Source organism: Oryzias latipes, chromosome 20, assembly GCF_053564925.1.
Source record: "Oryzias latipes strain Hd-rR chromosome 20, Olatipes_Hd-rR_3.1".
Taxonomy (NCBI): domain Eukaryota; kingdom Metazoa; phylum Chordata; class Actinopteri; order Beloniformes; family Adrianichthyidae; genus Oryzias; species Oryzias latipes.
In genome coordinates, this window is record NC_136256.1 from 6,201,018 (window position 1) to 6,223,837 (window position 22,820).

General features: G+C 46.6%; 1 protein-coding gene across 11 annotated transcripts in view; it reads right to left on the reverse strand.

Annotated features, from left to right (window-relative positions):
* LOC101171448 (histone-lysine N-methyltransferase 2C) overlaps positions 1-21,991 on the reverse strand; it is a 54,090-nt gene extending 32,099 nt beyond the window's left edge. For all 11 annotated transcript variants that reach the window (XM_023950189.2, XM_023950184.2, XM_023950188.2 and 8 more), the window contains exons 1-16: positions 21,576-21,991; positions 18,201-18,416; positions 16,568-16,647; positions 13,998-14,529; positions 13,541-13,720; positions 13,418-13,440; positions 13,254-13,340; positions 11,588-11,697; positions 11,303-11,453; positions 11,026-11,197; positions 7,652-7,763; positions 7,416-7,579; positions 2,709-7,267; positions 2,490-2,633; positions 1,501-2,225; positions 1,325-1,429 (exon numbers count right to left, since the gene is read on the reverse strand). In XM_023950189.2, coding sequence (XP_023805957.1) covers positions 1,325-1,429; positions 1,501-2,225; positions 2,490-2,633; positions 2,709-7,267; positions 7,416-7,579; positions 7,652-7,763; positions 11,026-11,197; positions 11,303-11,453; positions 11,588-11,697; positions 13,254-13,340; positions 13,418-13,440; positions 13,541-13,720; positions 13,998-14,529; positions 16,568-16,647; positions 18,201-18,415 — 7,359 coding nt within the window. In that variant the 5' untranslated portion in view covers position 18,416; positions 21,576-21,991. The remainder of the gene's footprint in view (positions 1-1,324; positions 1,430-1,500; positions 2,226-2,489; positions 2,634-2,708; positions 7,268-7,415; positions 7,580-7,651; positions 7,764-11,025; positions 11,198-11,302; positions 11,454-11,587; positions 11,698-13,253; positions 13,341-13,417; positions 13,441-13,540; positions 13,721-13,997; positions 14,530-16,567; positions 16,648-18,200; positions 18,417-21,575) is intronic.
* Positions 21,992-22,820: the final 829 nt, after the last annotated feature.

The window sequence follows — 22,820 nt, forward strand, 5'->3', positions numbered from 1 at the left end:
TCATTCATCTTCTAAGCCGTTTAATCCCAATCGGGCTCTCTTGCTGGAGCCTATCCCGGCCCCTTGCGGGCGAAGACAGGGGACACCCTGACAGGTTGATAATCTGTCACAGGGCCACAATCACACTCCCAGGCACATTCACACCTATTGGGACAATTTAGAGTGACCAATTAACCTATGAAGCATGTTTTTGGACGGTGGGAGAAAGCCGGAGTCCCCGGGGAAAACCCACACATGCACAGGGATAAGATGCAAACTCCACACAGAAAGGTCCCCCATTGATGTTTCAGGTCCCCTAGTTGGGACCTGAACCCGGGGCCTTCTTGCTGTCAGGCAAGAGCGCTAACCACTGCGCCACCATGCAGCCCAGATGAAAAAATTCCTTTGAAAAAGGTTGAATCTCTGACAAAAAAATGCTCTGGGCGGACTACAAGCTCCCTGCTCTGCTCCATCCTAATGCATCCACTTGCAAACAAATATATCCATGAACTTTTTTTTCCCCCTCGTCTGAGCTCTGTTATTGCTCGCCATTTTTGTTGCACCATGAGGGGCTGTAAGCTAGCAGGACAATGTGTAGACGGAAAGCTCTCAGCAACGGGGAGCGGTATGGTCCCGCCCACAACTCAGATGTAAATTTCTAATGTTCTGCTACCGCTCTGCAGAAACAACGTCCTAGACAACAACAGAGGACTTTTGATCTTGGCTAAAAACAGCATAGTCATGAATTAAAGAACCTTGGGAACACATTTATCAAAAAACAAAAGATTGGAGTGGGGCTTAAAAAATGGGTTTCCTGTTTTCCTTCTATTATTTATAAATGTCTTCTTTGTGATTTGAGTATCAGCTGGAAGAATCATCTGACTGTTCTGGAACAAAAACATCAGCCTTCATAACTAGACATTATCTGCCCTTCAAAAAAACGCCACTAAAACCAGACCATAAAACTACATTTACAAGTATTTTGAAAGTTTGTTTAAAAAAACACTGTTGAAAATTTGCTTGCTTTTTGTGGTCGTTACCATAACAACTTGTTTATGCTTGACCTTCCCAAGCTCAAACCAAAGCTTGACTGTAACACAGACACACACTTTTACCGGAAGACCCGGTTCTCCTGAGTTCGGTAGCTTGTTCACCTAGAGCAGCGGGATGGATCGCAGTCCCAAGTCTCCCACACATAGCGCACTGCCAATGTAAGGGACATCGCCCAACCCTACCTTAAATGTTGGTCTAGTTACGTCCACACAGAGCCTCAAAAAAAGAACATTGTTGGGGTAGAACTGCACTAATGACAACTGGACATGTTTGTCAGTGGCAGAACCTGTACCTGCTTGACCCGAGCTCTTCCAGAGGAGAACTTCCGCTTGGAGATGGCTGGTTTCCCCATGCCGATCTTTGGGGTGAAGGGGAGCACTGTGGGAGGGGCCTGAGACTGAATCAGAACAGGATGTTAGTGAGGAAAAGCATGCGTGACACTGGACACGGCTGAATTCTGAGACTCACTTCAAACAGTGGAGGAGAATCTCTGCACATCAGAGGAGGCGAGGGTGGGGTGAGTGGAGGCGGGGTGACAGGGGTTCGGGCTGGGGAGGTTTCTGGGGAGGCCTCAGTGGAGAATGGAGACTGTCTAAGTCGTATGGAGAGATCATCTGAGGGCCTGGAGGAGCAAGGGGGAGGCCTCAGTATCCGACCTTTCCCCCTGCAGGAAGGGGCAGGAGAGTTAGGAGAGGAAGGGTGCAGGAGGGAGGGCGGAGGAGAGGAAGTCATCAGCTCCATCACCTCCATGTCTAAAGAAGACCCGAGGTCCAAAACAGGGCTAATCGGCTTCACTTCTTCCTCAACATCTGATTGGTGGGTTTTTGCCTCTTTGACCTCCAGCTTTTCATTCATTGGCGGTTCCTCCCAACCCAGGCAGCCATCTGCTTGAAGCTCCTCCTCTTTCTGTGAAGGTTTAGCACGTGATCGGTCCTCATCTTTGGTGGGTTCTGTCATTGTAGAAACAAAGTCTATTGGGCTTATTGATTGGCTGACAGGCGTGCTCTCCTCTACCTTGGTAGAGTTTTCCGCACAGGGAATCCGGATCATTAGGGGGGGCAAGGCCTCATCCTTGCCTGGAGGGGGAGACGAAAGAGGGGACTGTGGTGGAGGGGAGGAGCATGCAACAGGTGGTGAAAAAGGAGTTGGCGAACAGGAGAGAGGAGCATCAGTTGGTTGGTCCTTAGGGATCTCTGCAAAGACGAAACAGAACCAAATGAAGTGGAACATTGAGCACCAGAAGAACTCAGGTGGAGTTCAAAGTTTAACAGGGGACAGCTCTAAAACTAATAAAAAAAAGCTAAAACTTTCTGAAGTGGACAACTTCATGAGGACCCAGACCAGTTCCCTGCACCTTTCCAGATCTGAGCATTTTAGAATCTCTTCCTGTATAGGATTACTCACAGAAATAGAAAAGCGGAAGTATAAGAGATGTAAACAAAGCAACTGCTCCTCACCTGAAGGAGAACGAGCTTGAACAGTTCTGAGAAGACTCTGCACCTCCTCTGCTTCTTCTCCCCCCTGGTCTTCTTCTGGACTCTCCTGAGCTGGGTAATGGAAGTCCTCCTTAGAAGATGTCGGCTTTTTCTCCACATTGTCATCTGGAGGTACAGAAAGTGCTGATAATGTCAAAAACCACATAACTCATCAGGCTTGGTCTAGTCTCTGATACTCACTTGCAGCTGCTGACTGGAGGCTTGCAGGACCAGACTTTAACTGTGCAGCATTAGTAAGAACCAGATCAGGGCAGGTTTCAGCCTCAGGAAAAACAGCATGTAGACCAGGAATAACCTCAGAGTTTTCAGGACAGGGATCTGGACCCTGCGTTTCTGAAGCTACTAGGTCACAAGCAGGACTTGCAATTGGACTTCGGTGTGAAGGGCTGTATTGAGCTTGTGGGGGCAATGGGGAAGCCACCTGAGGAGGGCTCACCTCATTGTGGGTGGGGCTTGGAGGAGTAGCAGAAGCTTCACTGCTGAAGGTAGTGCAAGGCATCACAGTGTTATCCTGAGCAGGACCAGTCTGGACTGGGCTAGCGTGTTGTGCAGCGACTTGAGAGGAGTTGTCTGACAGAGCTGGTCCTAGTTGAGAAACGACAGATTCTGATTTGGGAGCATCTGGATCTGAAGGGGTGTCAACAGGTGTCTGACTAATTTGTGGAACACATTCTGGGTCCAGCTGAGCGGCACTGGGATTAATGGGTCTTGCTGAGCTGGCCAAATGGTCCAAAGGTAAAACTGAGGAGGGGCTAAGAGGTGCTTTAGTAAGGCTGGTACTGGTTGTAGCCCCATGTTCCAGATGGTGGGGGCTGCTTGATGGGCTTTCAGATTCTGCAGCCTGAGGCAGGCTAATGGAGGTGGGAGCTGTCTGTTCAGGACTGCTGTCTTTCTGAGCAAGGTCTGAGGGAATGAGACTAACTCGATTAGCAGGAGACCTCGGAGGACTTTGAGTGGCAGCTGCAGGGCAGGAACTATACTGGTCATCCTGGTCCTGGGGGACAATCAGGGCACAGTGTGGAGAACTGGAGGAGGCTGGTGGTGAGTCCATCTCTGCAAGAGAACAAACATCTCTGGGGGGAAAAGAGGGGGTTTCTGAGTGGGCCGGATTCTCTGGGCTTCTGGGATCAGATTCAGCCTGCTGTAGCTTCTCATGCTCTGGATCCCAAGCCGGTTCCGGTTCTACTGAGCAGGTCTCAGTGGGTGCCATGGGGCTGGTTGGTTGTACTGGGAGACAAATCTCAGAAGCTACAGAAATAACATCGGGGGGGCTCTGGGATTGGCAGGTAACAGAGCTTTCAGCAGGCGTCAGCTGGGAGAGACTGACACTTGCAGGTTCAATAGCATCTGCACACGGGGAGGGACCGCCACACGGACTGTGATCAACAGAGTTCAATGGGGAGTGACTCCCCTTGGTTTCCTCCCCAGAAGGGAGGAAATTTAGGCTACTGTGTTCCTGTGAAGTGCTGATGTGTTCAAGGCTTTCTGGTGTTTGGACAGGAGGGATGAGGGGGCTAGTCTCGACACAAGGACCAATGGGCAAGGCAGAGGTGGAGCTGAAGGAGCCAGGGTTTACTTCCAGTGTATGGTGTTGGTTCAAGCCCAGGTCTGAGGCAGCTGGAGCCTGGAGCTGTGCAGGGCTCGCAGGCTGTGACAGACTGAGGGGTCTTGGCATCGGGGGGAACGCACAGGGGCTACAAGGAGCAGAACTTGGCCTGCAGTAATCTGGAGGGTGATCCTGGTTCAGTGCAGATATATGTGGGGCTTCCACAGGGTTTTTCTGGTCCAGGTTGGGTTCTGCTTCCTGCTTGGAGCATTGAGGTGAGGTGCCCCCTTGTGCTGGACTGAGTTGTCCTGGCTGTGGACTGTAGTCCTGCTGTGAAGGGGTGGCGTTCAGAGGACTAAATGATTTGCTGAGTTGGGTCTCATCCTCCTGACCAGCACTGGATGGTGGAGGACTGTGCTCAGGCTCAGAAACCTCTCTAGTACAAACCAGCCCAGACTGAGCTGGACTCTGTTCAAGTAAGGACATGGATGTTTCCTGCACAGGACTCTGATCTTCTCGAGGCTTCAGTGCCATGGTGGGACCGAGATCAGAAGGGTTCTGCTGGGCATGTACAGAAGAAGTCTGGCAAGTTTGACTTTGCTGAATTTCAGCAGGAGAAGGAGATGAGCCTGAATGATAGGGTAGGGGTTCTTCCTGATGGGTGTGAGAGGAGGAGGGTGTCTCATCAAAGTCAATGGGATCAGCGTTCTCTGAAGGACCATCACGGACCTCTGCTGCTTCAGCTGCTGAAATTACAGAACCATGAGCAATCTCTTTGGGAGATGAAACAGGACTAGGTTGATTTTCTTCAGATCCAATATTTGGACTTTTATTGAGATCCGTGGGAGACTGCTCAGGATTTGGAAGAAATTCTTGAGAAGAAGGAGCAGACTTTTGGTCTGAAGAGTCATCCCTGTCCTGGTTAACCCCGGGTTGTGGCTCCGGAGCACCACAGGCTTTTTCAGAAGATAGTGCAGAACATTGCTGTGGTTCTGAAGGAGACTGGGGGTAGTTTTCCTGTAGCTTGGAAACTAATCTTTCAGGATCATGAGTTATCACTTCAGTAATTGGTGAAGGACTCTGAGCACCATCTTCAAGAGTTGATGCAGAACTTTGTTGAAGCTTTGTGTTCAACGATCCAGGACTCTGAGAGCTGTCTATTAGAGAAGATGGAGAAACTGTTGAAGGACCTAGATCTTCTTCTGGACATGGAGCAGGACTGTGATTGTCTATTTTGGGAGTTTGTGCAGGACTTTCATGAAACTCTGCAGGCAATGGCATTGATGCAGGAGATGTTTGAGGATCTTGAGGGTTGTCACCTGGTAGTGGAGGTTCTTGTTGGAGATCAGGAGAAAGTTTTCCATCAGACTGACAGATGTCTTCACAAGGTGGACCAAGAATTGGAAGAACCTCAGCCAAACAAGGCTCAAGAGTTGTGAGAACCTTTTCAGCAGGTGATGCAGGACTTAGCACCATCTCATCTAAAGGTGCTGCAGGACTCTCTTCTGTGGGTGATTTGGGGCTTTCTTGAATCTCTTTCAAGGATGCTGCTGTACTTGCAGTGATCTCTTCTGAAGGTCCAGTAGGACTTTGGACCATCTCCTCAAAATGAGCAACAGGACTCTGATGGATCTTCTCTGTAAATGATTTGGGGCTTTCCTGAATCTCTTCTACAGACACTGCAGGGCTTGATGAGGCCTTTTCTGAAGGTGCTGTAGGACTTTGCACCATCTCCTGTAAATGTGCTCCAGGACTCTGATGGATCTTTTCTAGAAATGATTTGGGGCTTTCCTGAATCTCTTCTACAGATACTACAGGGTTTGAGGAGGCCTTTTCCGAAGGTCCAGTAGGACTTAGCACCATCTCCTCAAAAGGAGCCGTCGGACTCTGATGGATCTCTTCTGTAAATGATTTAGGGCTTTCCTGAATCTCTTCTAAAGATGCTGCTGGACTAGCAGCAATCTTTTCCAAAGGTCCAGTAGGACTTTGGACCATCTCCTCAAAATGTGCTCCAGGACTCTGATGGGTCTTCTCTGTAAATGATTTGGGGCTTTCCTGAATCTCTTCTAAAGATGCTGCTGGACTTGCAGTGATCTTTTCTGAAGGTGCTGTAGGACTTTGCGCCATCTCCTGTAAATGTGCTCCAGGACTCTGACAGGCCTTTTCTAAAGGTGATTTGGGGTTTTGCTGAATCTCCTCTAAAGATGCTGTAGGACTTGTGGGGAGACTTTCTGAAGGTCCTGTGGGACTTTGCTGAATCCCTTTTTGGTTTAAAGGAGCAAGATCTTTCTGGACTTTTAGAGAAGGTGGTGCCTGATTCTGATGGATTTCCGCAGAAGAATCTTCATTGCTCTGCTGGATGTCCATGGAGGATGCTCCAGGACTTTGCTGAATCTCTTCTAAAGATTCGAGAGAAACTTTCTGGATATTTTCTGATGGTGTTGAAGAACTCGGATCGATCTCATCAGATGATGATATAAGATTTTGATGGATCTCAGAGGTTAGACCATGAAAGACCTCTTTAGGAGGTGGTGAAGGAATCTGGAGGTCTGATGGAGATGGTGGTAAAATGTGACTGAAGTCTAATAAAGATTTTACAGGGTTTGGCTGAATGTCTTCAGAAGACAACAGAGAATTCTGTTGTAGATCAGTGGCTGACTGCTGATGGATCTCTTCAGAAGACAGTGCTGGACTTTGACCAATTTCTTCGAGACAAAGTGCAAGATCTTTTTGGAGGTTTGGGGAAGATGGTGTCTGACTTCGATGCACTTCCTGCTGGATGTCTGCAGGCGATTCTGCAGGACTCTGATAGATCTCTTTAGCATGCAGTAGTTGACTGTTTGGGGAATCCGTGTGAGTTTGTGAAGGACTGGGTTGAGCATCTGAAAGAGACACTGCAGCACTGGGTTCCGTTGCAGGCGGAGGGGGAGTAAGATGCTGCGGTGATGGCACACAGACACCACTGGCAGGACTCTGAGCCACCTCTGAACAGAGGAGCTGGACAGGACTGTCAGCAGAATGAACATCTGGATTACTGGGAGGTCGGGGCTGTAAAACGTCAGTGGGCGGGGCTGGGCTATGGCTTTGTGATATTGGCTCCTCGCTCTCCTGGGGCTTGCAGCTAAAGCAGATGTAACCCTCTGACCCCGCCCTGCCCTCCCCAGCCTGGACCGAACACTCAACATGGACACACCTGAAACACACAAAAAATGTTTTGGCTTAACATTTCTATAAGGAAGCTCACCATAAACATTCTCTCTGCATGTTTAAACGCAAGACTTTCTGTGTGTCTATACATTCAATTAACTTATACTTAAAGCTCTGATAGAAGGAAGGTTAACCTGTAGCAGCAGGAACAGGTGAGATAGTCCTGTGGTGTGTGGGAATCAGGAGTTCGGTCACAGAGAGGGCAGGGCAGGGCCAGGTCACATGATTCACACAGGAATGGGTTATTGGCCCACCGGCCTGACGATGAGACGCCACAGCGGCGGCAGGTTCTGCAGTTCTGGAGGGAGGAGGGGCTTTGTGAGCTCAGGGGCACCACGTACATAGTTGTGTGTCTGTGTTTAAATCTCACCTTGCAGGTCCAAGCAGCGTGCGGCGCATCATCCAGCGGGGGCGTGAGACAGTGAGCGTGGTAAGCTTTATCACAGCGCGCACACAATAGCACGCCACTGTCACCTTGCAGACTGACAAACAAAAACATAGCTGTGGTCACTCATGCACCCCAAAATCTGTCAGACCCTTAAAAACTTGAGCCAGATCCGTCACAGTCACTTCTTCCAGACCACACTGGCTGCACACGGTGGGAAGAAAAAATGTTGGCCCGTCTGACAGAAGATGATACCTCCACCTCCTTCCATCTAAACAGGAAGAATGCTTCAGCTATGCCTCAGCTCCACAATGTATACATTTTTTAAACTTTTAACACTTTAGCTCTGTCGTTTAAATACTTTCGACTAGAGATCGACCAATATGTTTTTTCTTTTTTCATTGTCGATACCAATACGTAAAATTGGTCAAGGATGCCAATAACTGATATTTGGAGCCTATATTCATTTGAAGTAAAAATTAACATATTGGCCACAAATTTTTAAATACATCAAACACCAACAATTAACTTTATTTAAAAAAAGAAGTACCGTAATTTCCGGACTACAAGCCGCTACTTTTTTCCTGCGCTTACAGCCCTGCGGCTTTTTCAGTGACGCGGCTAATTTATGGATTTAATTGGCGGCCGCCATGTACGTATTTTCGAACTCAGTGAATAGTTTGAATTCTCTATCTAACACCAAGCACGAGGCATTTTTATTCAACACACCTCTTAGCAGCCAAACAGCATGGACTTAACTTCAGGTCTTAGACACTTCAGTCATGGTTCAACAAAACGAAACACGCATGCCCGGCCGCATCCCAGAATCCTTTGGGGCCATTAGACCCAACGTGCACGTGATCGCCGCTACATTATGATGAAGCTTTCAAGTTAAAAGCAATCGTTAAAAGCAGCGTAAAAAAGTCCACCGTCACCAACGGGTTTGGAAAAGCCGGTTTGCTGCGTGACGGAGAGAACAGCGCATGGAGTGAATTTACACTCCATTTACGGTTTCTAAGGAAACCGTAAAAGCGGAATTTTGCTTTGAAAAACTCACAGCCTCCGTGTGAGCTGAAGACATCTTCTCCTGCTGATTGAGCTGCGGGGCCGATGGCAGTCTGATGGCTCCCACACGTAACAACGCACCCGCCCCTCATACACAAAACGTACAGTTTTAAGTCCGATTGCTCTGCACAGACACGATTTGCTCGGTCCACCGGCGCAATGGGGACGAAGTGCTCCTCCTTGAAGCCGCCCTGGCCAGAGGTGTCGGAGTAGATAGGAAGGGGAGACAAGGAGCGCGCGGGGCGGGAGCGGAGTGCAGAGGCGTCCGCGGAGTGCAGAGGCTTCTGAATTCTGACCCTCGCGCCGCGAGGAGGCGCGCGCTTTTCAGTCGTCGCTGCTTTATTTTACTAGCGTGTTTTTTAAACAGCCCTGTTACTCCCATAACGCTGCTGCGACACAAGCGGAAGGAGAGCTTTTCCCGTTCACCCCTCCATGCACTGCTGCTAATTCTTAAACACGTACAACAGAATGGCGAGCCGGGCGTTGGCCCCGCCTTTAGCCCCTAAAACTCATGGGAAATGTGGAATCGCGGATGTAAATTTCCTCATTATAACTGAGGGATGTAATGTTGATTATATGGTTACTGTTTGTAATTTTATGTTAGATACCTAGATTGTCAATAAGTAAAAAAAAAAATGAAATAAAAACACCATAACTGAGGGACTTGTGAACAGAATACAGCTCCATGCTGTTTGTCAGATGTCGATACACTTAAATACGTGACCCAGAGGCAAAATTGGCACCACCCACAATGGGCTAATGAATTGCACTCACTCTGGGATGCTGGGCGTGATCTGTCAGGATGACAATACCGGCTAACACATGCGCGGCTTGTACTCTGACGCGGCTTGTGTATGTATAAAAGCAGTCAAACACGTGAATATGGGTGGGTGCGGCTTGTAATCGTGTGCGCTTTGTAGTCCGGAATTTACGGTAAATAAAAATACTAATTAATAGCTCCTAGAGGTGCGGGAGTAATAGACTCAGCAGCATCTCTTAAGTTAAACAGTTCCCCAAAGGTTTTTAATAAAGTAAAACTTCAACCTTGTAAAAAGATGAAACAAAAATAAAAAGTGCAGGGAGTTCTTTGGCACTATGGCTCATCTTACTTATAAGGTCAAAATAAAATGTAAATAAATGAATATCTAGTTTTATCAGGTAAATAAACAAAGTGAAATAAAGTTTGAGAAAAATGTGACTGTCAGTAAGCAGAACGACATGGTGGTGCAAAAAGCAAAGTTGTTCACGTGTTCTGCCACAAAAGGCCTTAATAGTCACAGCCCGATTGCTAGTAGATAATATGCAGGGGATTGAGATGTTTATTACAATTTCAGGAGAGTTTTCAGATGGCCAATCGGACTGATCAGATCGCGCTGTAGTGCTGGAGACAAAGAGGTGTGGCTGCACCCAAACAACCAGTTCAAAATCAGTCCACCGGATTAAAAAAAGGCCAATGCCGACATACGCCAAAATAACAAATATCAGCGCCAATAATCAACCTATTCATTCATCTTCTTCCGTTTGTCCCTTTCGGGGTCACGGGGCTGCTAGAGCCTATCCCGGCAGGTTGCCAGTCTGTCGCAGGGTCACACATATCACACCCCTCTGCACACTCACATTCCCACCTGTGGACAATTTGTGACCAATTATGAATTATGAAGCATGTTTTTGGACGGTGGGAGGAAGCCGGAGTCCCCGGAGAAAACCCACTCATGCACAGGAAGAACATGCAAACTCCACTCATAAAGGTCCCCATTGATGTTCTGTTTCAGGTCCCCCCAGCCGGGACTTGAACCAGGGGTCTTCATGCTGTGAGGCAAGAGCGCTAACCACCGTGCAACCTAGTCAATAATCAATCAACCCCTACTATTGACTAGCATAACTCTTCAACCGTTGATGCATATTAACATAATTCCAGTGGATTCTGAAGCAGAGAAAAGCAAATTTATAGTGAAATCTAACACTGTGATCCCCCTCTGAATAACATATCGATGAAAAACCAATATGTAAAGCCGCTTATCTCTTGTTTAGAATCAGCTGATTCATGTTAATCGCGTAAACTGTCCAAGAGTTACAGTATGTCAAAGAGCATGTGTTATTCCAGTGTCTTCTGAAACATCTCTAGTGTTTAAAGTTTAAAACTCAACTGCAGTGTATCTGGCTGCATATGGAAGGGGGAGGTTTTTCCTTGTCCCATTACCGTTTCAAAATGTGACATTAATGTGTGACCTACAGTCAGAACCAAACAGTCCCAGATGACCAGCTCCAAATGGGTTATGGTGTGTTTGCGCTACCTGCAGCTGCGACACACACGGCACTGAGGACACTGCCAGCCAACCCGACTCAGAGGTGAGGGAGTTACGGGGGGGTCCAGGCAGCTGCCATGATAACAGCTACCACAGCAAGAACACATCAAAAGGCCGCCGGAGTCTCCGCTGCCCGCACATAACCTACATTGTGAAGAGCCTGCAGGAAGACAGATGCATTACATCACACACACAGGGAGAAACCGACCGGCCTCAAAGATCGTCTGGTCACCGTCCCAGGACTCAATCTGTGTGTGAGATGTACCCGTGCGTGCGTGCTGCGTGCACAGTATGCGTCTCTGGTTCCAGTCTTGGCATGCTCCTGCAGCAGCTGCACATGGCATGTGGTAGCTCCGCGTACAGCCCGTTTCCTGGCAACGCAGCGATGCACCGAGATGCCGGCAGAACGCGCACACCTGGACAGGTGAAGGGAGTGGATGTGGACAATGACACAGAGTTATTTTGAAAGACAGTTAAAACTGAGTCAGCTGGTTGTGATCTGCCTCTTAAGACCAGAACCCAGACACTCCATCAGAGCTTCAACACCCACCTGAATGCTTCCTGAGTCTATGGCTTTGTCCACGAACAGCAGAGATTGGCCCTCCCCTCTGCGAACCCCCTCTGACCAGGTGGCACACTGCAGGTGAGCACAGCACTGACCTGCCCACACGCATACATGTGTTGAAAATGTAAACTCAAACAAAACGACTGGGGTGATCAAATTCATCATGACAAATAACCAAAGGGTACCGAGGTACCAAATTCTTTGGTCAACTGTCAACAAATTGAGTACCAAGAAATATCAAATCAACCAAACAGACATCTGTTCCAATTTTGACATTCTGTATTACTCAGACCATAAGGTACATTGGATGATAAGACGCCATATTGCTAAACAAAGAATGAGTGGTTAAGTTTCACATGTAGGGCACACTCTACTATGGGGAGCATGAAGCAAAAATTGGTCAGGCAATTGGTCGGAGGGGTTGATGAGAAATTTTTCTAGCAAACAGTGTTGTTTTTCATGTGTGTCTCATATCTGAATTAACCAGTGACTGCATAAGAGAACTGGACTGAGGGACCCCCACATTCCAAATAGGAAGTACCTGCTGGTATCAGCAAAAGCAAAAAGCCAAAATCAGCTAGTACTCATATTTGTCAGAATAATCATTTTTGCTTTGATAAATATTTTAAATATGTTCTTGATAACCCTATTTTTTTTCTTTATTGCAAGTTATGTACATTATAAACTGTCCAATCAGACACCTTAATAAAAGTAGGTGGTCTTGTGTCGAACATTTAAAGCTTTTGATTGACAGATTCTTCAACCGCTTTCAGTGTGGACTTCCAACAAGCTCAGTCTCGATTGGAGAGAGTGGTTGCCATAGAGATGTTGCCTCAGACCAATCACTGCCTACTGACGATTTCTGGTTCCAGCATGGCGACTGCCCTATTGGGAAAAAACTGAATTGACTTCATTTCGTTGGAACCGGAACTGAACCATTTTCTATGGGTGACATCAAACTCGCTCATTCCAGTTCCCTGATACAGTCAATAGAAATAACCAGCCTTTGCAGAGAGCAACACAACTGATATGTCAAACCTTACTCACAATAACTCAGTATTGTTCAGTTGTAACACTTAAAATAAGACAAATTATACCTTCTTCATTATATACAGTACGTATCACTCCACCAAGCCCGACTACCCATAATGCTCCGACTGTCCCTCAAGCTGTGTGGCTTCATAATTTATCAAAGTCATTGTAAAATATTTTAACAGATGTACCAAAGAAAATTGAATACAAGTCAGTAAACCATCCTAAAATTCTTCCATAAGGTTCGTTGGACTGTAAGGCTCACTGTCAAGTTCTGAGAAAAAGAAATAGAGGATTTTATGGTTCATAAATATGGTAAATAAATCTATACTTGACGAAATATAGCCTTTGAGACTCACTGCTGTTGACCACAGCTTTTAAAATTTTAGAGAGAAATCTACATTCCTTGATTTGGAAGAAGAAGAAAAAAATTACATTTAACGTTTTAAAAGGCAAATGGAAACTTGGACACAATTCTTATCAAACTAGGAAACCTAATCATTAAAAAAAAACAGACAATGAAACCCTTTTAAGCCAATTTAAACGTTGAAACTTGGATTAATCCCCATTTGATCATTTCAACACCCCATGAACGCATCAACAGGAGGCAGCTGCTCACCTGTGGCGTCGAATAGTGATTGGACGTCAATGTCGTGTGGAAGGCCAATAGGTCCGAGCTGCTTCATGAACTCTGAGGAAGACTCGTCTGAAACACATACACACCACAGCGCTCACATTTGCGTCACTCTGATCAGGAAGAACAGGACCCAGAACAAAACTCACCACACTGCTCCGGACTGCTGCACCTGCGCGGGCACACAAACACACACACACATACACAGAGGTTAGACCACCTGACCATAACTTGTCAGCATCTTCTACATGACTAAAACACAGCAGACTCACGTGGGCGGAGCCTGGCTGTCATGGAAGCAGTGTTCGTGACAGTCGCTGTCCCGGTCAGAGGAGGTGCGACGGTTGAGAATGTGGAGTGGAATGTAACCGGGGGTCGGGCCAAACACTACCAGGCGGCCCAGGCCTAGAAGAGGCTCGTCACCACGGTAACAGAAGGCACACTGCTTCCGCCTACATGGACACACAACACACGATCCTGAGTGTGTTGACTCGTTTATTTGTTTGTGTCGTGGGTGCTGCTCATCTCAGACCACAGCGTCCGCTGCTCTGGGTTTTGTGATTAACCATGGTGACATCACCTGCTCAGCCTCCAGGTAAACTCACTTGTGTTTGGGTCAACCTGAGTTCTGGTTGAGAACTGCAGTTCTGAACCAGGACAGCGGCCCCGCCAGTGAAAAGACCTCCAGCTGGTTCTGATCTGTTTTAACACACATACATGAGCACTTACCGCTTTTTGGCGTGTCCAAGAATGGGGGTGGGTGAGCCACCAGAGTCCTCTGACAGAGACCGCTGGTACATTGGGGACAGTGAGTCCTCGTCCTCATCGTCCAGCCTCAGGCAGGGGGACACAGGAGGACTGCAGCGGAGGCTGGGGGCAGGACTCCGCTCAGCAGGGCTGCGTATCAGGCTGGGCCGCTCTTCTTCAACCGGACTGGGATCCAGTCTGGGGGACAAATTAAGGTCTGGAGGTGGGAGCACGGAGCAGACATTAGGGTGCTCCTCAGGACTGGGAGGTGGGAGTAGAACAGTGGGAGGAGGACTGGTTAGATCCTTCTCAGCAGTAGAAGGCGGCTCTGGACTGGACTTTGAGACTGTCCCAGGCTCAGGTTCTGGTGGTGGACTGAGCCGTTCCTGGCTGGGTTCAGGTTCAGGGTCAGGGTCAGGGTCAGGGTCAGGGTCCAGGTCTAGGTCAGGGTTTGTGTCGGGTTTTCTCCTTGAAGTGGACCGCCTTCGTCCTGCTGCCCTGACTTCCTTCAGTTCTGTGAGCAGAGAGTTCGGAATAAGATTTTTTTCATAGATGCACATACAGGCGAGACTGACTAAACTTTTGAAGCTTTTGAAGCCTCACAGACTGTTGACCTCTGACACTCCCCATCTCCAAGTCTCTGCAGAAGCTGAAAATATCTGGGAACTCAAAACAACCTGGTCTCCTCAAGGTTTGCAAACTCTAAATCACCAACCTCAGAGAAGATGATTCGGTGTGTGCTAAGAGTGCCAGGAAGTATATGTGAACTCTGCTGGGTCTATCAGGAGTGTTAAAAGACATCAATTCAAGAACGAGCAGCACCTTACTGTCTTTATCTCCTGGCTTCAAATTTAGAGTAAAAGCAGAGAAAGTTGTAAAAACAGCATTTTATGAGGGATCACTTCCAGACAGGAGCTGTCAATCATCTGGTCTATTTGAAGCTCTGCGCCTGTCAAATATGTCCACCAACCTACTTGGAAGGATAAACTGTTAAACTAACTTCAAACACATTTGGAACAGATGTCAACCTTCATACAGTAGCTGCAGTTACATGGAAAAAAGTAATTGGAATTAACACCTGATCAGAATAAAAATGCATGTAAATACGCCGTTCGGAATACTCTGCCCCGATTAGACTTATGCGTATCAAAATTTCTTTCCGATCAAGATAGATGTTGATCCGATCGTATTGCATCTAAACAGTTTATTCCGATCGTGGGTCACTACTGCGCTGGCTTGTTGACGGTGTGGCGCTCCAGAGAAGGGCTTTGGAGCACGAACAGGACCGGTCGCCTGCTCCACCCGTGCGAAGCATGCCTCAGAGCAGAGCAGCCGGACTTGTAGCTTCATGTTTGCAGGCAGGGGAGGGTGCTTTGTTACACTGTGTGCTCCGAAGGAGGCTTCGGACGGTTTTTGAGCTAATGGAGCGGACTTTTGAGTGGAGAAATGCCGTGCAGTCCTGAGAAACCGTGTAAACAATGATGTAATTCCCACATATTTACGTCCAGTCCAGATGCACATTGCGGCATTGCCCCCACAGACTTTTTAACTACATCCACGGCTAAATGTTGTTGTTGGCACATATTAGCCGAACCCTAACCCTTGTTCTGGCTTCCACCAAGATAAAAAAAAAAAAAAAAAAAAAAGAGTGAACAAGCAAATAATCATAACAATAGTAAAAACACGTTTAGAATATCATCTTGCTCAATGCAGCAGTTTTTTTGTTTTACAACGGAACTCAATATTTCTTCTTCTACAGTCATTTCTGGTATTTTAGACAGTTCTGCGCATGTCCACAGGATTTATTCCGAACGAAAGTGCGGCGTATGTAAGCGTTTGTTATAATCGCATAAAGTTTTTCTGGGCCCATCTACACAGTTCAATTCTAATCCGATTTTTGATCCGATCAAAGACATTTAGCACATGTAAGCTCAGCTGTTGCATGTCCATGACGGCTCAAACTCCATCTACACCAACTTCCAGGTTCAGTTGCTTTCATTCTCACCAGTCTGCCACACAGCAGTCGGCAGTCTGCTCTGCTGTGTGGCTTAGCATGAAACATGGGTGAAGTTTTAACAGAAAGCCGGAGAATCACCCATTTTTTGAAGATCCACTCTGATCATCTTTCAATCTTTATGTAAAAGCCAGTAGTCTTAATTATGAATGTGCAAATTTTCTAGGACAGATTCTGCAGAGCAGCAAGAGTTCATTAGAAAATTGCCTCCAAGTTGTGGGTGGGACTGTTAGCCCACAGCAACCCCATCCCCCGTTCCCCTCCCTGTAGCACAGAGTTTACAATCTCTCCCTCTAGCTTACACCCCCCCAGCCCAAGCACAGCTTGATATTGCGATAACGATAAATTTGCTGTATATTGTGCAGGCCTAACTCTGACCCACTAAACCGACCCAGTGGGCCTTTCATTTGCGTAGCAAAAACTTTTTGTGTCGAGTTACACAAAGTGAAAGCCTACAGCATCAGATTTTATGGCCAGTTAGGTACTTTCAAGCAGGTCAGTCTCCGCAGACACATAGGTGAAAGGGACAGAGACACACCTGTCTTCTGAGGCTCCTCCTTCTCTGCGGCGTCCATGCTCTCTTCATTTTCAACCTGTGCCTGGCCTCGACTCCTTCCCCTGCACAAATAGTAAACAGACCTAGTCAGCAATGCTTTAGCAGAAGTGTGAAGGCAAAGAATGATGGGAAAAACTGCAAAAATATCAATCACATCCTTGGATCAGTCCATTTAACACGAACATAAAATCTTAACCTATTTTTTACCCCTTTTTGTGTGTTTGTCAATTGGTTTTCTGCAATTAACATTTTGTGTAGTGTTAGTTTCTTTGTGTTTATTTTTTAGATTTAGGATACTGTAATGGCCCCTTTTTCTTCTAAAGAAGCAGCTCTGGGTGGCTGCAGCTGATGTTCTTACCCATCCCACCACAAACCAAGCCGTGTTTTAACCGTTTTGCAGAACCCGCCTTTTTCTTTTGTTTTCCTTCAAACTTTTAACACAAAAGGAGAATGTATACATGATTCTGGTGATTATTTTTTATGCAATTATATGACAATACTGACAGAACATGAATGCTAGAGTCAATGTGTGAGATTAGGAAGACAGACAAAAAACAGCATGACATGATTGCATCAATGTAAATGAGCTTTAACAGCTGGATGGGGTTTTGGAGCAGCAGCTCTGCTTCCCGTCAGCTATGGTTCTGCATGGACATGTGACTTATCAGGACGTGGAGGCTGCATCCCAGGTGGAGGTTGACAAAGAAGGTCTAAGTGTATCAGCTGACAGCAGTGAGAAACATGACATCACACCACAGAGCAGAAACTCTGTGTGAGTGTGTAATATCCCCCGCTTTGTGTCAAGCCTCTACCTCTCCTGAATACCCAGCATACACCAGCTCCTCCCCAATAGCGATTCTGTTGAAGGATCTTGAATAACACTTCCAGAACTGGTCCCAGAGCAGAACCCAAATCTAAGGAGTCCTTCAGGACCCAAACCTCAGGAAAAAGCTTGCATCTTTCTGGCTGCTCTCATTCCCTCAGCAGGACGGTCCCATAAGTACTGATGTGATCTCCGGGTCTGTGCCTAACCTCGGCTGAGGGGACGTCACAGTCCAGGTTCCTGTGTTTGGTGCGTTTTATGTTGGCTAGCATATATCTGCAGATTGGGGAGCAGCGTCACTACCCTGAAGGGCCCATGTCGCTGACCTGAATACTGCTAGTCACAATCAAAACATCATCATCAAAGACCACAGAAGGTCAAATCCTGGGTGGTGTTTGCCCCACATTTAGCCCTTGAGCAACGCTCTTGACCCCAATGCTACTTTTGACTCCCCCAAACATATGGTCACCGTGGTAACCAGGAGGACACGGCCTTGATAAAGAGTGAGATCCAGCCACAGACAGCAGAAACCTGCATACCTCACCAACTCCCTTAGGTTAAACTACACACACCTGTTCCACAAAGGAGTATCGCGTCTTCTAAATTTATCAGCCAGTGTTACTATGACAACAAAGGACAGCACTCCCACCTGAGCACTTTAACCAACCCCCTCCCATGAAAGAAACCCAAACCTGCAGCCAGATGTGAAGGTCTTAAAACATCAGGTTGCACCTTTGAAAGAATAAAGGATGCTCTGAAATGGGACTCATATCTCAACATCTTCAAACTCACTTTTTTCTTGAGCTGCGGGGTGGGGGAGGTGGGGGAGCCGGAGGAGGGGCAGGCCGACCATTGCTTCCGTCTTTCCGTGGTCGTCCGCGGGGCCGCTTATCCTGGGCAGGACTGTTGTGTGCAGCTTTGGCTAGCTGAGCATTGCGTCCGGCCCGTGTGATGAGGGAAGGTGGTCCTCTGTCCCGAGGCTCTTGGGGGTGAGCCTCTGATGGCATTCTGAGAGATGAAAAAGCAAATCCATGATTAAATACCAGGGAAGTTGGACCTCTTGACAAAACAATGTTTTCTGGAAAGCTGCTATTGCTATTAGCTACACTGCGTGGTACCAAATGAAACATTTGTGCAGGATGGCAACTATTGAAACCCATATCAATAAATTTAAGATATAAAACCAACAACCATCTGGATTTCTTCAGTCTGTCTCCAAAGAGCAACACCACAAACAAAAATTGAGGTATCAAAAATACCGAGATCAGAGGGTGGGGTCATCTGACCATGGAGGAACCATGATAGGAAGATTTTAAATGTTCCCACAAAAACCTGCTGAGAATATGGGCACAAACTTTTCCTCTGCTGGGGTGTGTCGGGGTTCAGCAAGTGGGCTCAAGAGCTTCATGGCCAATCCTGACACATCTGATAGAGAATCTAGATGTGAATCCACAAGACGAGCAGGTTACAGGCACATACAGAAATCTAGATTGTCCCTTCAAAACTCTTTTTCTCCGACAGTTCCTTGCATTCAGTAGGAATGCAATCAAGTTTATTTATCCCACATAGCACTCCCAGGAAAAGAGAACTGCAGACTGAAGCAGAACCAAACCACCTGAAAAAAATCACTCAATTCCAGCAGCTGCTGATATGGGATTGATACTGCCCAAAACAACTGCCCAGAACAGCAAAAAATAAAAAAAGGGTGTGTGTGTGTGGGGAGGGGGGGTGTTGGACAAGTCCTCAGGTCACTGTACATTAATAAGCATATGAAGCTCCTCACTTCACCACATTTACCCAGCAGACATTTCAGCATTTTTGTAGGATCCCTGCTTCTTTATATTCATACTGTGGGCTGTTTTTTTCTCCCAGTAATCCATTAAGCTTGTGTCATTTCCTCGCAATGGTCTGTGGGAAGGCTGTCAGCATTCACAGTGAAATGAACCGCACCAGAGTTCATCTGCAAGTGAACAGAAACCTTTGTTCTTAGGACTTGTTCTTTAAGAGGTCCAAACGAAAGTTCTGGTGTTGTAAACCAGCAAAGCCAAAGGGACTATGAGCGAAAACCAGCTCTGGATAAAACCAAATTTGCAAGAGCGAATGTAGCCTATTATCAGGACTTCCTGACACAGTTTCCAGAATGGGTTAAAGTGCTCCAAAAATCCTTATGTATCCAATGACAGGCTGCTGCATGACAAAAGACTAGCTCTAACCACCTGACTGATTCGCTGGGAGCTAAAACTTTAGGTCTCCTTGCACCGCTAAAGCTCTCTGAACTTTCTCAGATTTTGCTGTAGTTTAGTCCAGCGATGACACCCTCACAGACTCATCAACTGACGCAAGCCCTAAAATAAAAACAAAGTCTCTCCACCTTTACAACAGTTCTACGTGTTTGCACGAGAATCCTGGGAGGCTCAATGCATGTTCAAGAACCTTCAAGGTCAGATTTGAAGGATTTTTTTTTTTTCTGAAATTGTCCCTGGTCTTCTTCCAGTACATAGGAAGTATTTAGCAGTAATGATTCGTGTAAGATTTCTAACTGAACTGGGATTTTGATCAGTACCAATCCAACTTCACTAAATGTAAACATTTGACACAAGGAGGTCAGAGTCCCTGTGAATCACAGCAGACATGTGTCTCCCCAGCCTAATCCAGAGCAAAGATAAACTGTCAGGTTCTTGCCACATTCACTCATTCAGCATTTGTATATAGATATATTTGATCTTTCTTGTGGAGTTCTAATTGTCTTAGATGAGTGTTGTCCTTCTGATCTTTCCTTCTTGGGGTGGCTGCCGTCAGCACCAGAGAAGATGAGCTGTGTTCATCCTTCAGCACTCTTTCCATTTCGAAGCGTTCAATACCTGCACAGCCGCTCCTCCACAGAACAGAACAGATCAGTGATTCGCACACGTTTTCAAGTATAAAGCTGCTGATGTGATCCTTACATCACAGCTATATTTTTCTTGCATATCTTCCCTTTTTCTGATGTGTTTACAACATAATATTTGCCCTTTTTCCTAAAAACCAGAAAAGAATAAATCTGTTTGAGGTTTTTGGTTTTTTGGGGGGGGTTTTGGCAGTGAAATGCAAATAAGGACAAAGACAACTCCATAAATCCACAAAAAAATAGCTATTTTAACTACACAGAAGACACTGATCTTCCTAATGCACCTGGAGGAAGCCGGTACTTCGAGATGTCATCTTCACAGCCTCTAATGCGAAAACTGTCACAGTATGAATGATCCACAACACAAAAGATCCACAAATGTAACACAGGAAGTTTTGACTGTTCAGAAGACACATTTCTAACTCTAATTTAACTTCTTAAATTTGAAGTTCTAACCCAGAAGAATTTTGGTCTCCTTTGTCAAATAAACCTACTCTCACCCATGATATATGACATCATCAACTGAGGAAGACCTTTGCTTCATGGAGCTCATCCTGGATCCACACACGAGCCAAAAACTATGTTGGAACATCAGAAACTAATCCTGAAGTGATCACATCTACACGACAGAGAACACCTGGACGACTCCTGGTGCACTGACCAGCTGAGCAAACTTTTAAGATCTAACCCTCATGGGGTTTGCCCTACTACCCCACATCAACTCCACTTCCTAACATCTCCACCACCTGACCAAAGAGATGTTGTTCCTGTACAACTAGCACATTAAACACCTCCATGAGTGACAGATGCTCCCAGCAGATCCTGTACTCCGGACAAGACTTAACTGACCCAGGTGAAACTGGACCAGGAGCTCACTTACTTGTCCAACAAATGAAGAACTAGGTCCTTAGCAGAACCCCTTCAGATAAAAAATTAGCTAGAACCTTCCGGGACCCCGCAGAACCTGTGACAACTGCTAGCGTAGCGTACTTGGTCTGCGTTAGTTGAACTCCAGACCATCGATGCCCCAGGACCGGTTCGGTGACAGCAGAACCTGCCAAAGCGGCCGGAAGCAGCTTTCGGTAAGCGCGCACGCGCTGCTTCACGCCATGAATTACAGTCACGCACGCGGACACGGTAACTAGCTTTTAGCCGTTAGCTTCCTCGCGCCTCTACAGCTGCTAGCGTTAGCTGTTAGCGCACCGACCTCCGTAGGGCCTCGGGGGAGCGGCAATAGCCACCGAGCTTGGCCGTGGGTTCGAGGGAAGAGTGGTCCTTACTGTTCTGACGCGGTTTTCTTCTTCGTCTGCAGCTTTCCGACCAGTCAGAACCGCGAGCTTCTCCCACAGAAAACCTCAGTTTCGTGGGTTTGCCGGCGCCATGCGCTCCGTGGAAGCATGCCCGTGGGTCGCTGCTGATAAAAACAGAATTTCTGCGCGTTAAAACGTCTGAAAATCAAAGTTGGAGCGGCCGCTCCGTCATGGAGGCCATGTTTGGGAGCGACCGAAGCACCGCCTGTCAGCGGCAGCAGGGGAAGTAGGTCCTAGAGAACCAGAGCTTTCGCCTTCACCGAAGCAAACCGAACCTCACGACAAGACAGACACAATATTCAGTCAGCCGAGGCCTGGATTTCGGTCACTCAGTGGTGCCGATTTAGTATCGGTCTGTATGCTGTTGTGTGTTGTGTAAAAAGTATGTGTGTGACCCCGCGGAGGGATCTAATGGAGGGCTGCTCCGGTGAAGCGGCTTGTGTCATCAGACCCGAAAAACCCGGAGCGGATCACGCCTGATCGGAACAGGAACGACGCACGTGCAAAAACGCAGATAAACAACGTGTACTTCCTTTCGCAGCCCGCCTTCAATAAAATAAAATAAAAAAATCACAAAACTAATTCACGAGTTTTAGAGCAGAGAACACGACCAGAACCAGACCCGAACATTCCCCACAAGGAAAAGCAACATTGATCAGAATTTAACTAAACATTAAAGTCACCCAAATTTAAAATATAAATATTCATAGAAATTAATCAACTGTTTTCTGTAGGCCTAAAACCAGGTCATCATTGTAAATGAGAAAACTGTTCTCAACTGATACTCCTGGTAAAATAAAAATTAAACTAAATCAAATTTAAATAAGCCATATGAAAAAGAAAGGAAACCAGATAATCCAGCATTAAACATGTTTTTACATCTATGACAAAATGTATTTTTAAGCATTTTGATGTACACTTTTACAGTCTTCTACATTCTGGGTGGTTCCTATCTACATGTTATGGGACATGGATCCATATCCATGCAGAAGCACCAAAGCTCACATGCTTATGTAGGGTTCAGATGTTCCTCAGTAACCCAGAATATGGAGCCTAAACAGTCTCCAGAACAAAATCCTGAATGAGTGATGTGTTTAATCTTCTGTATTGTTTGGAGCATGCACTTTTGGTTTACCTCTTCTAGAGCAGTGCTTTATTTTTTGTTTTTTTATTTTGTTATTGTGGTTTGAAGTGCTGCAGATAAAGTCAATTTCT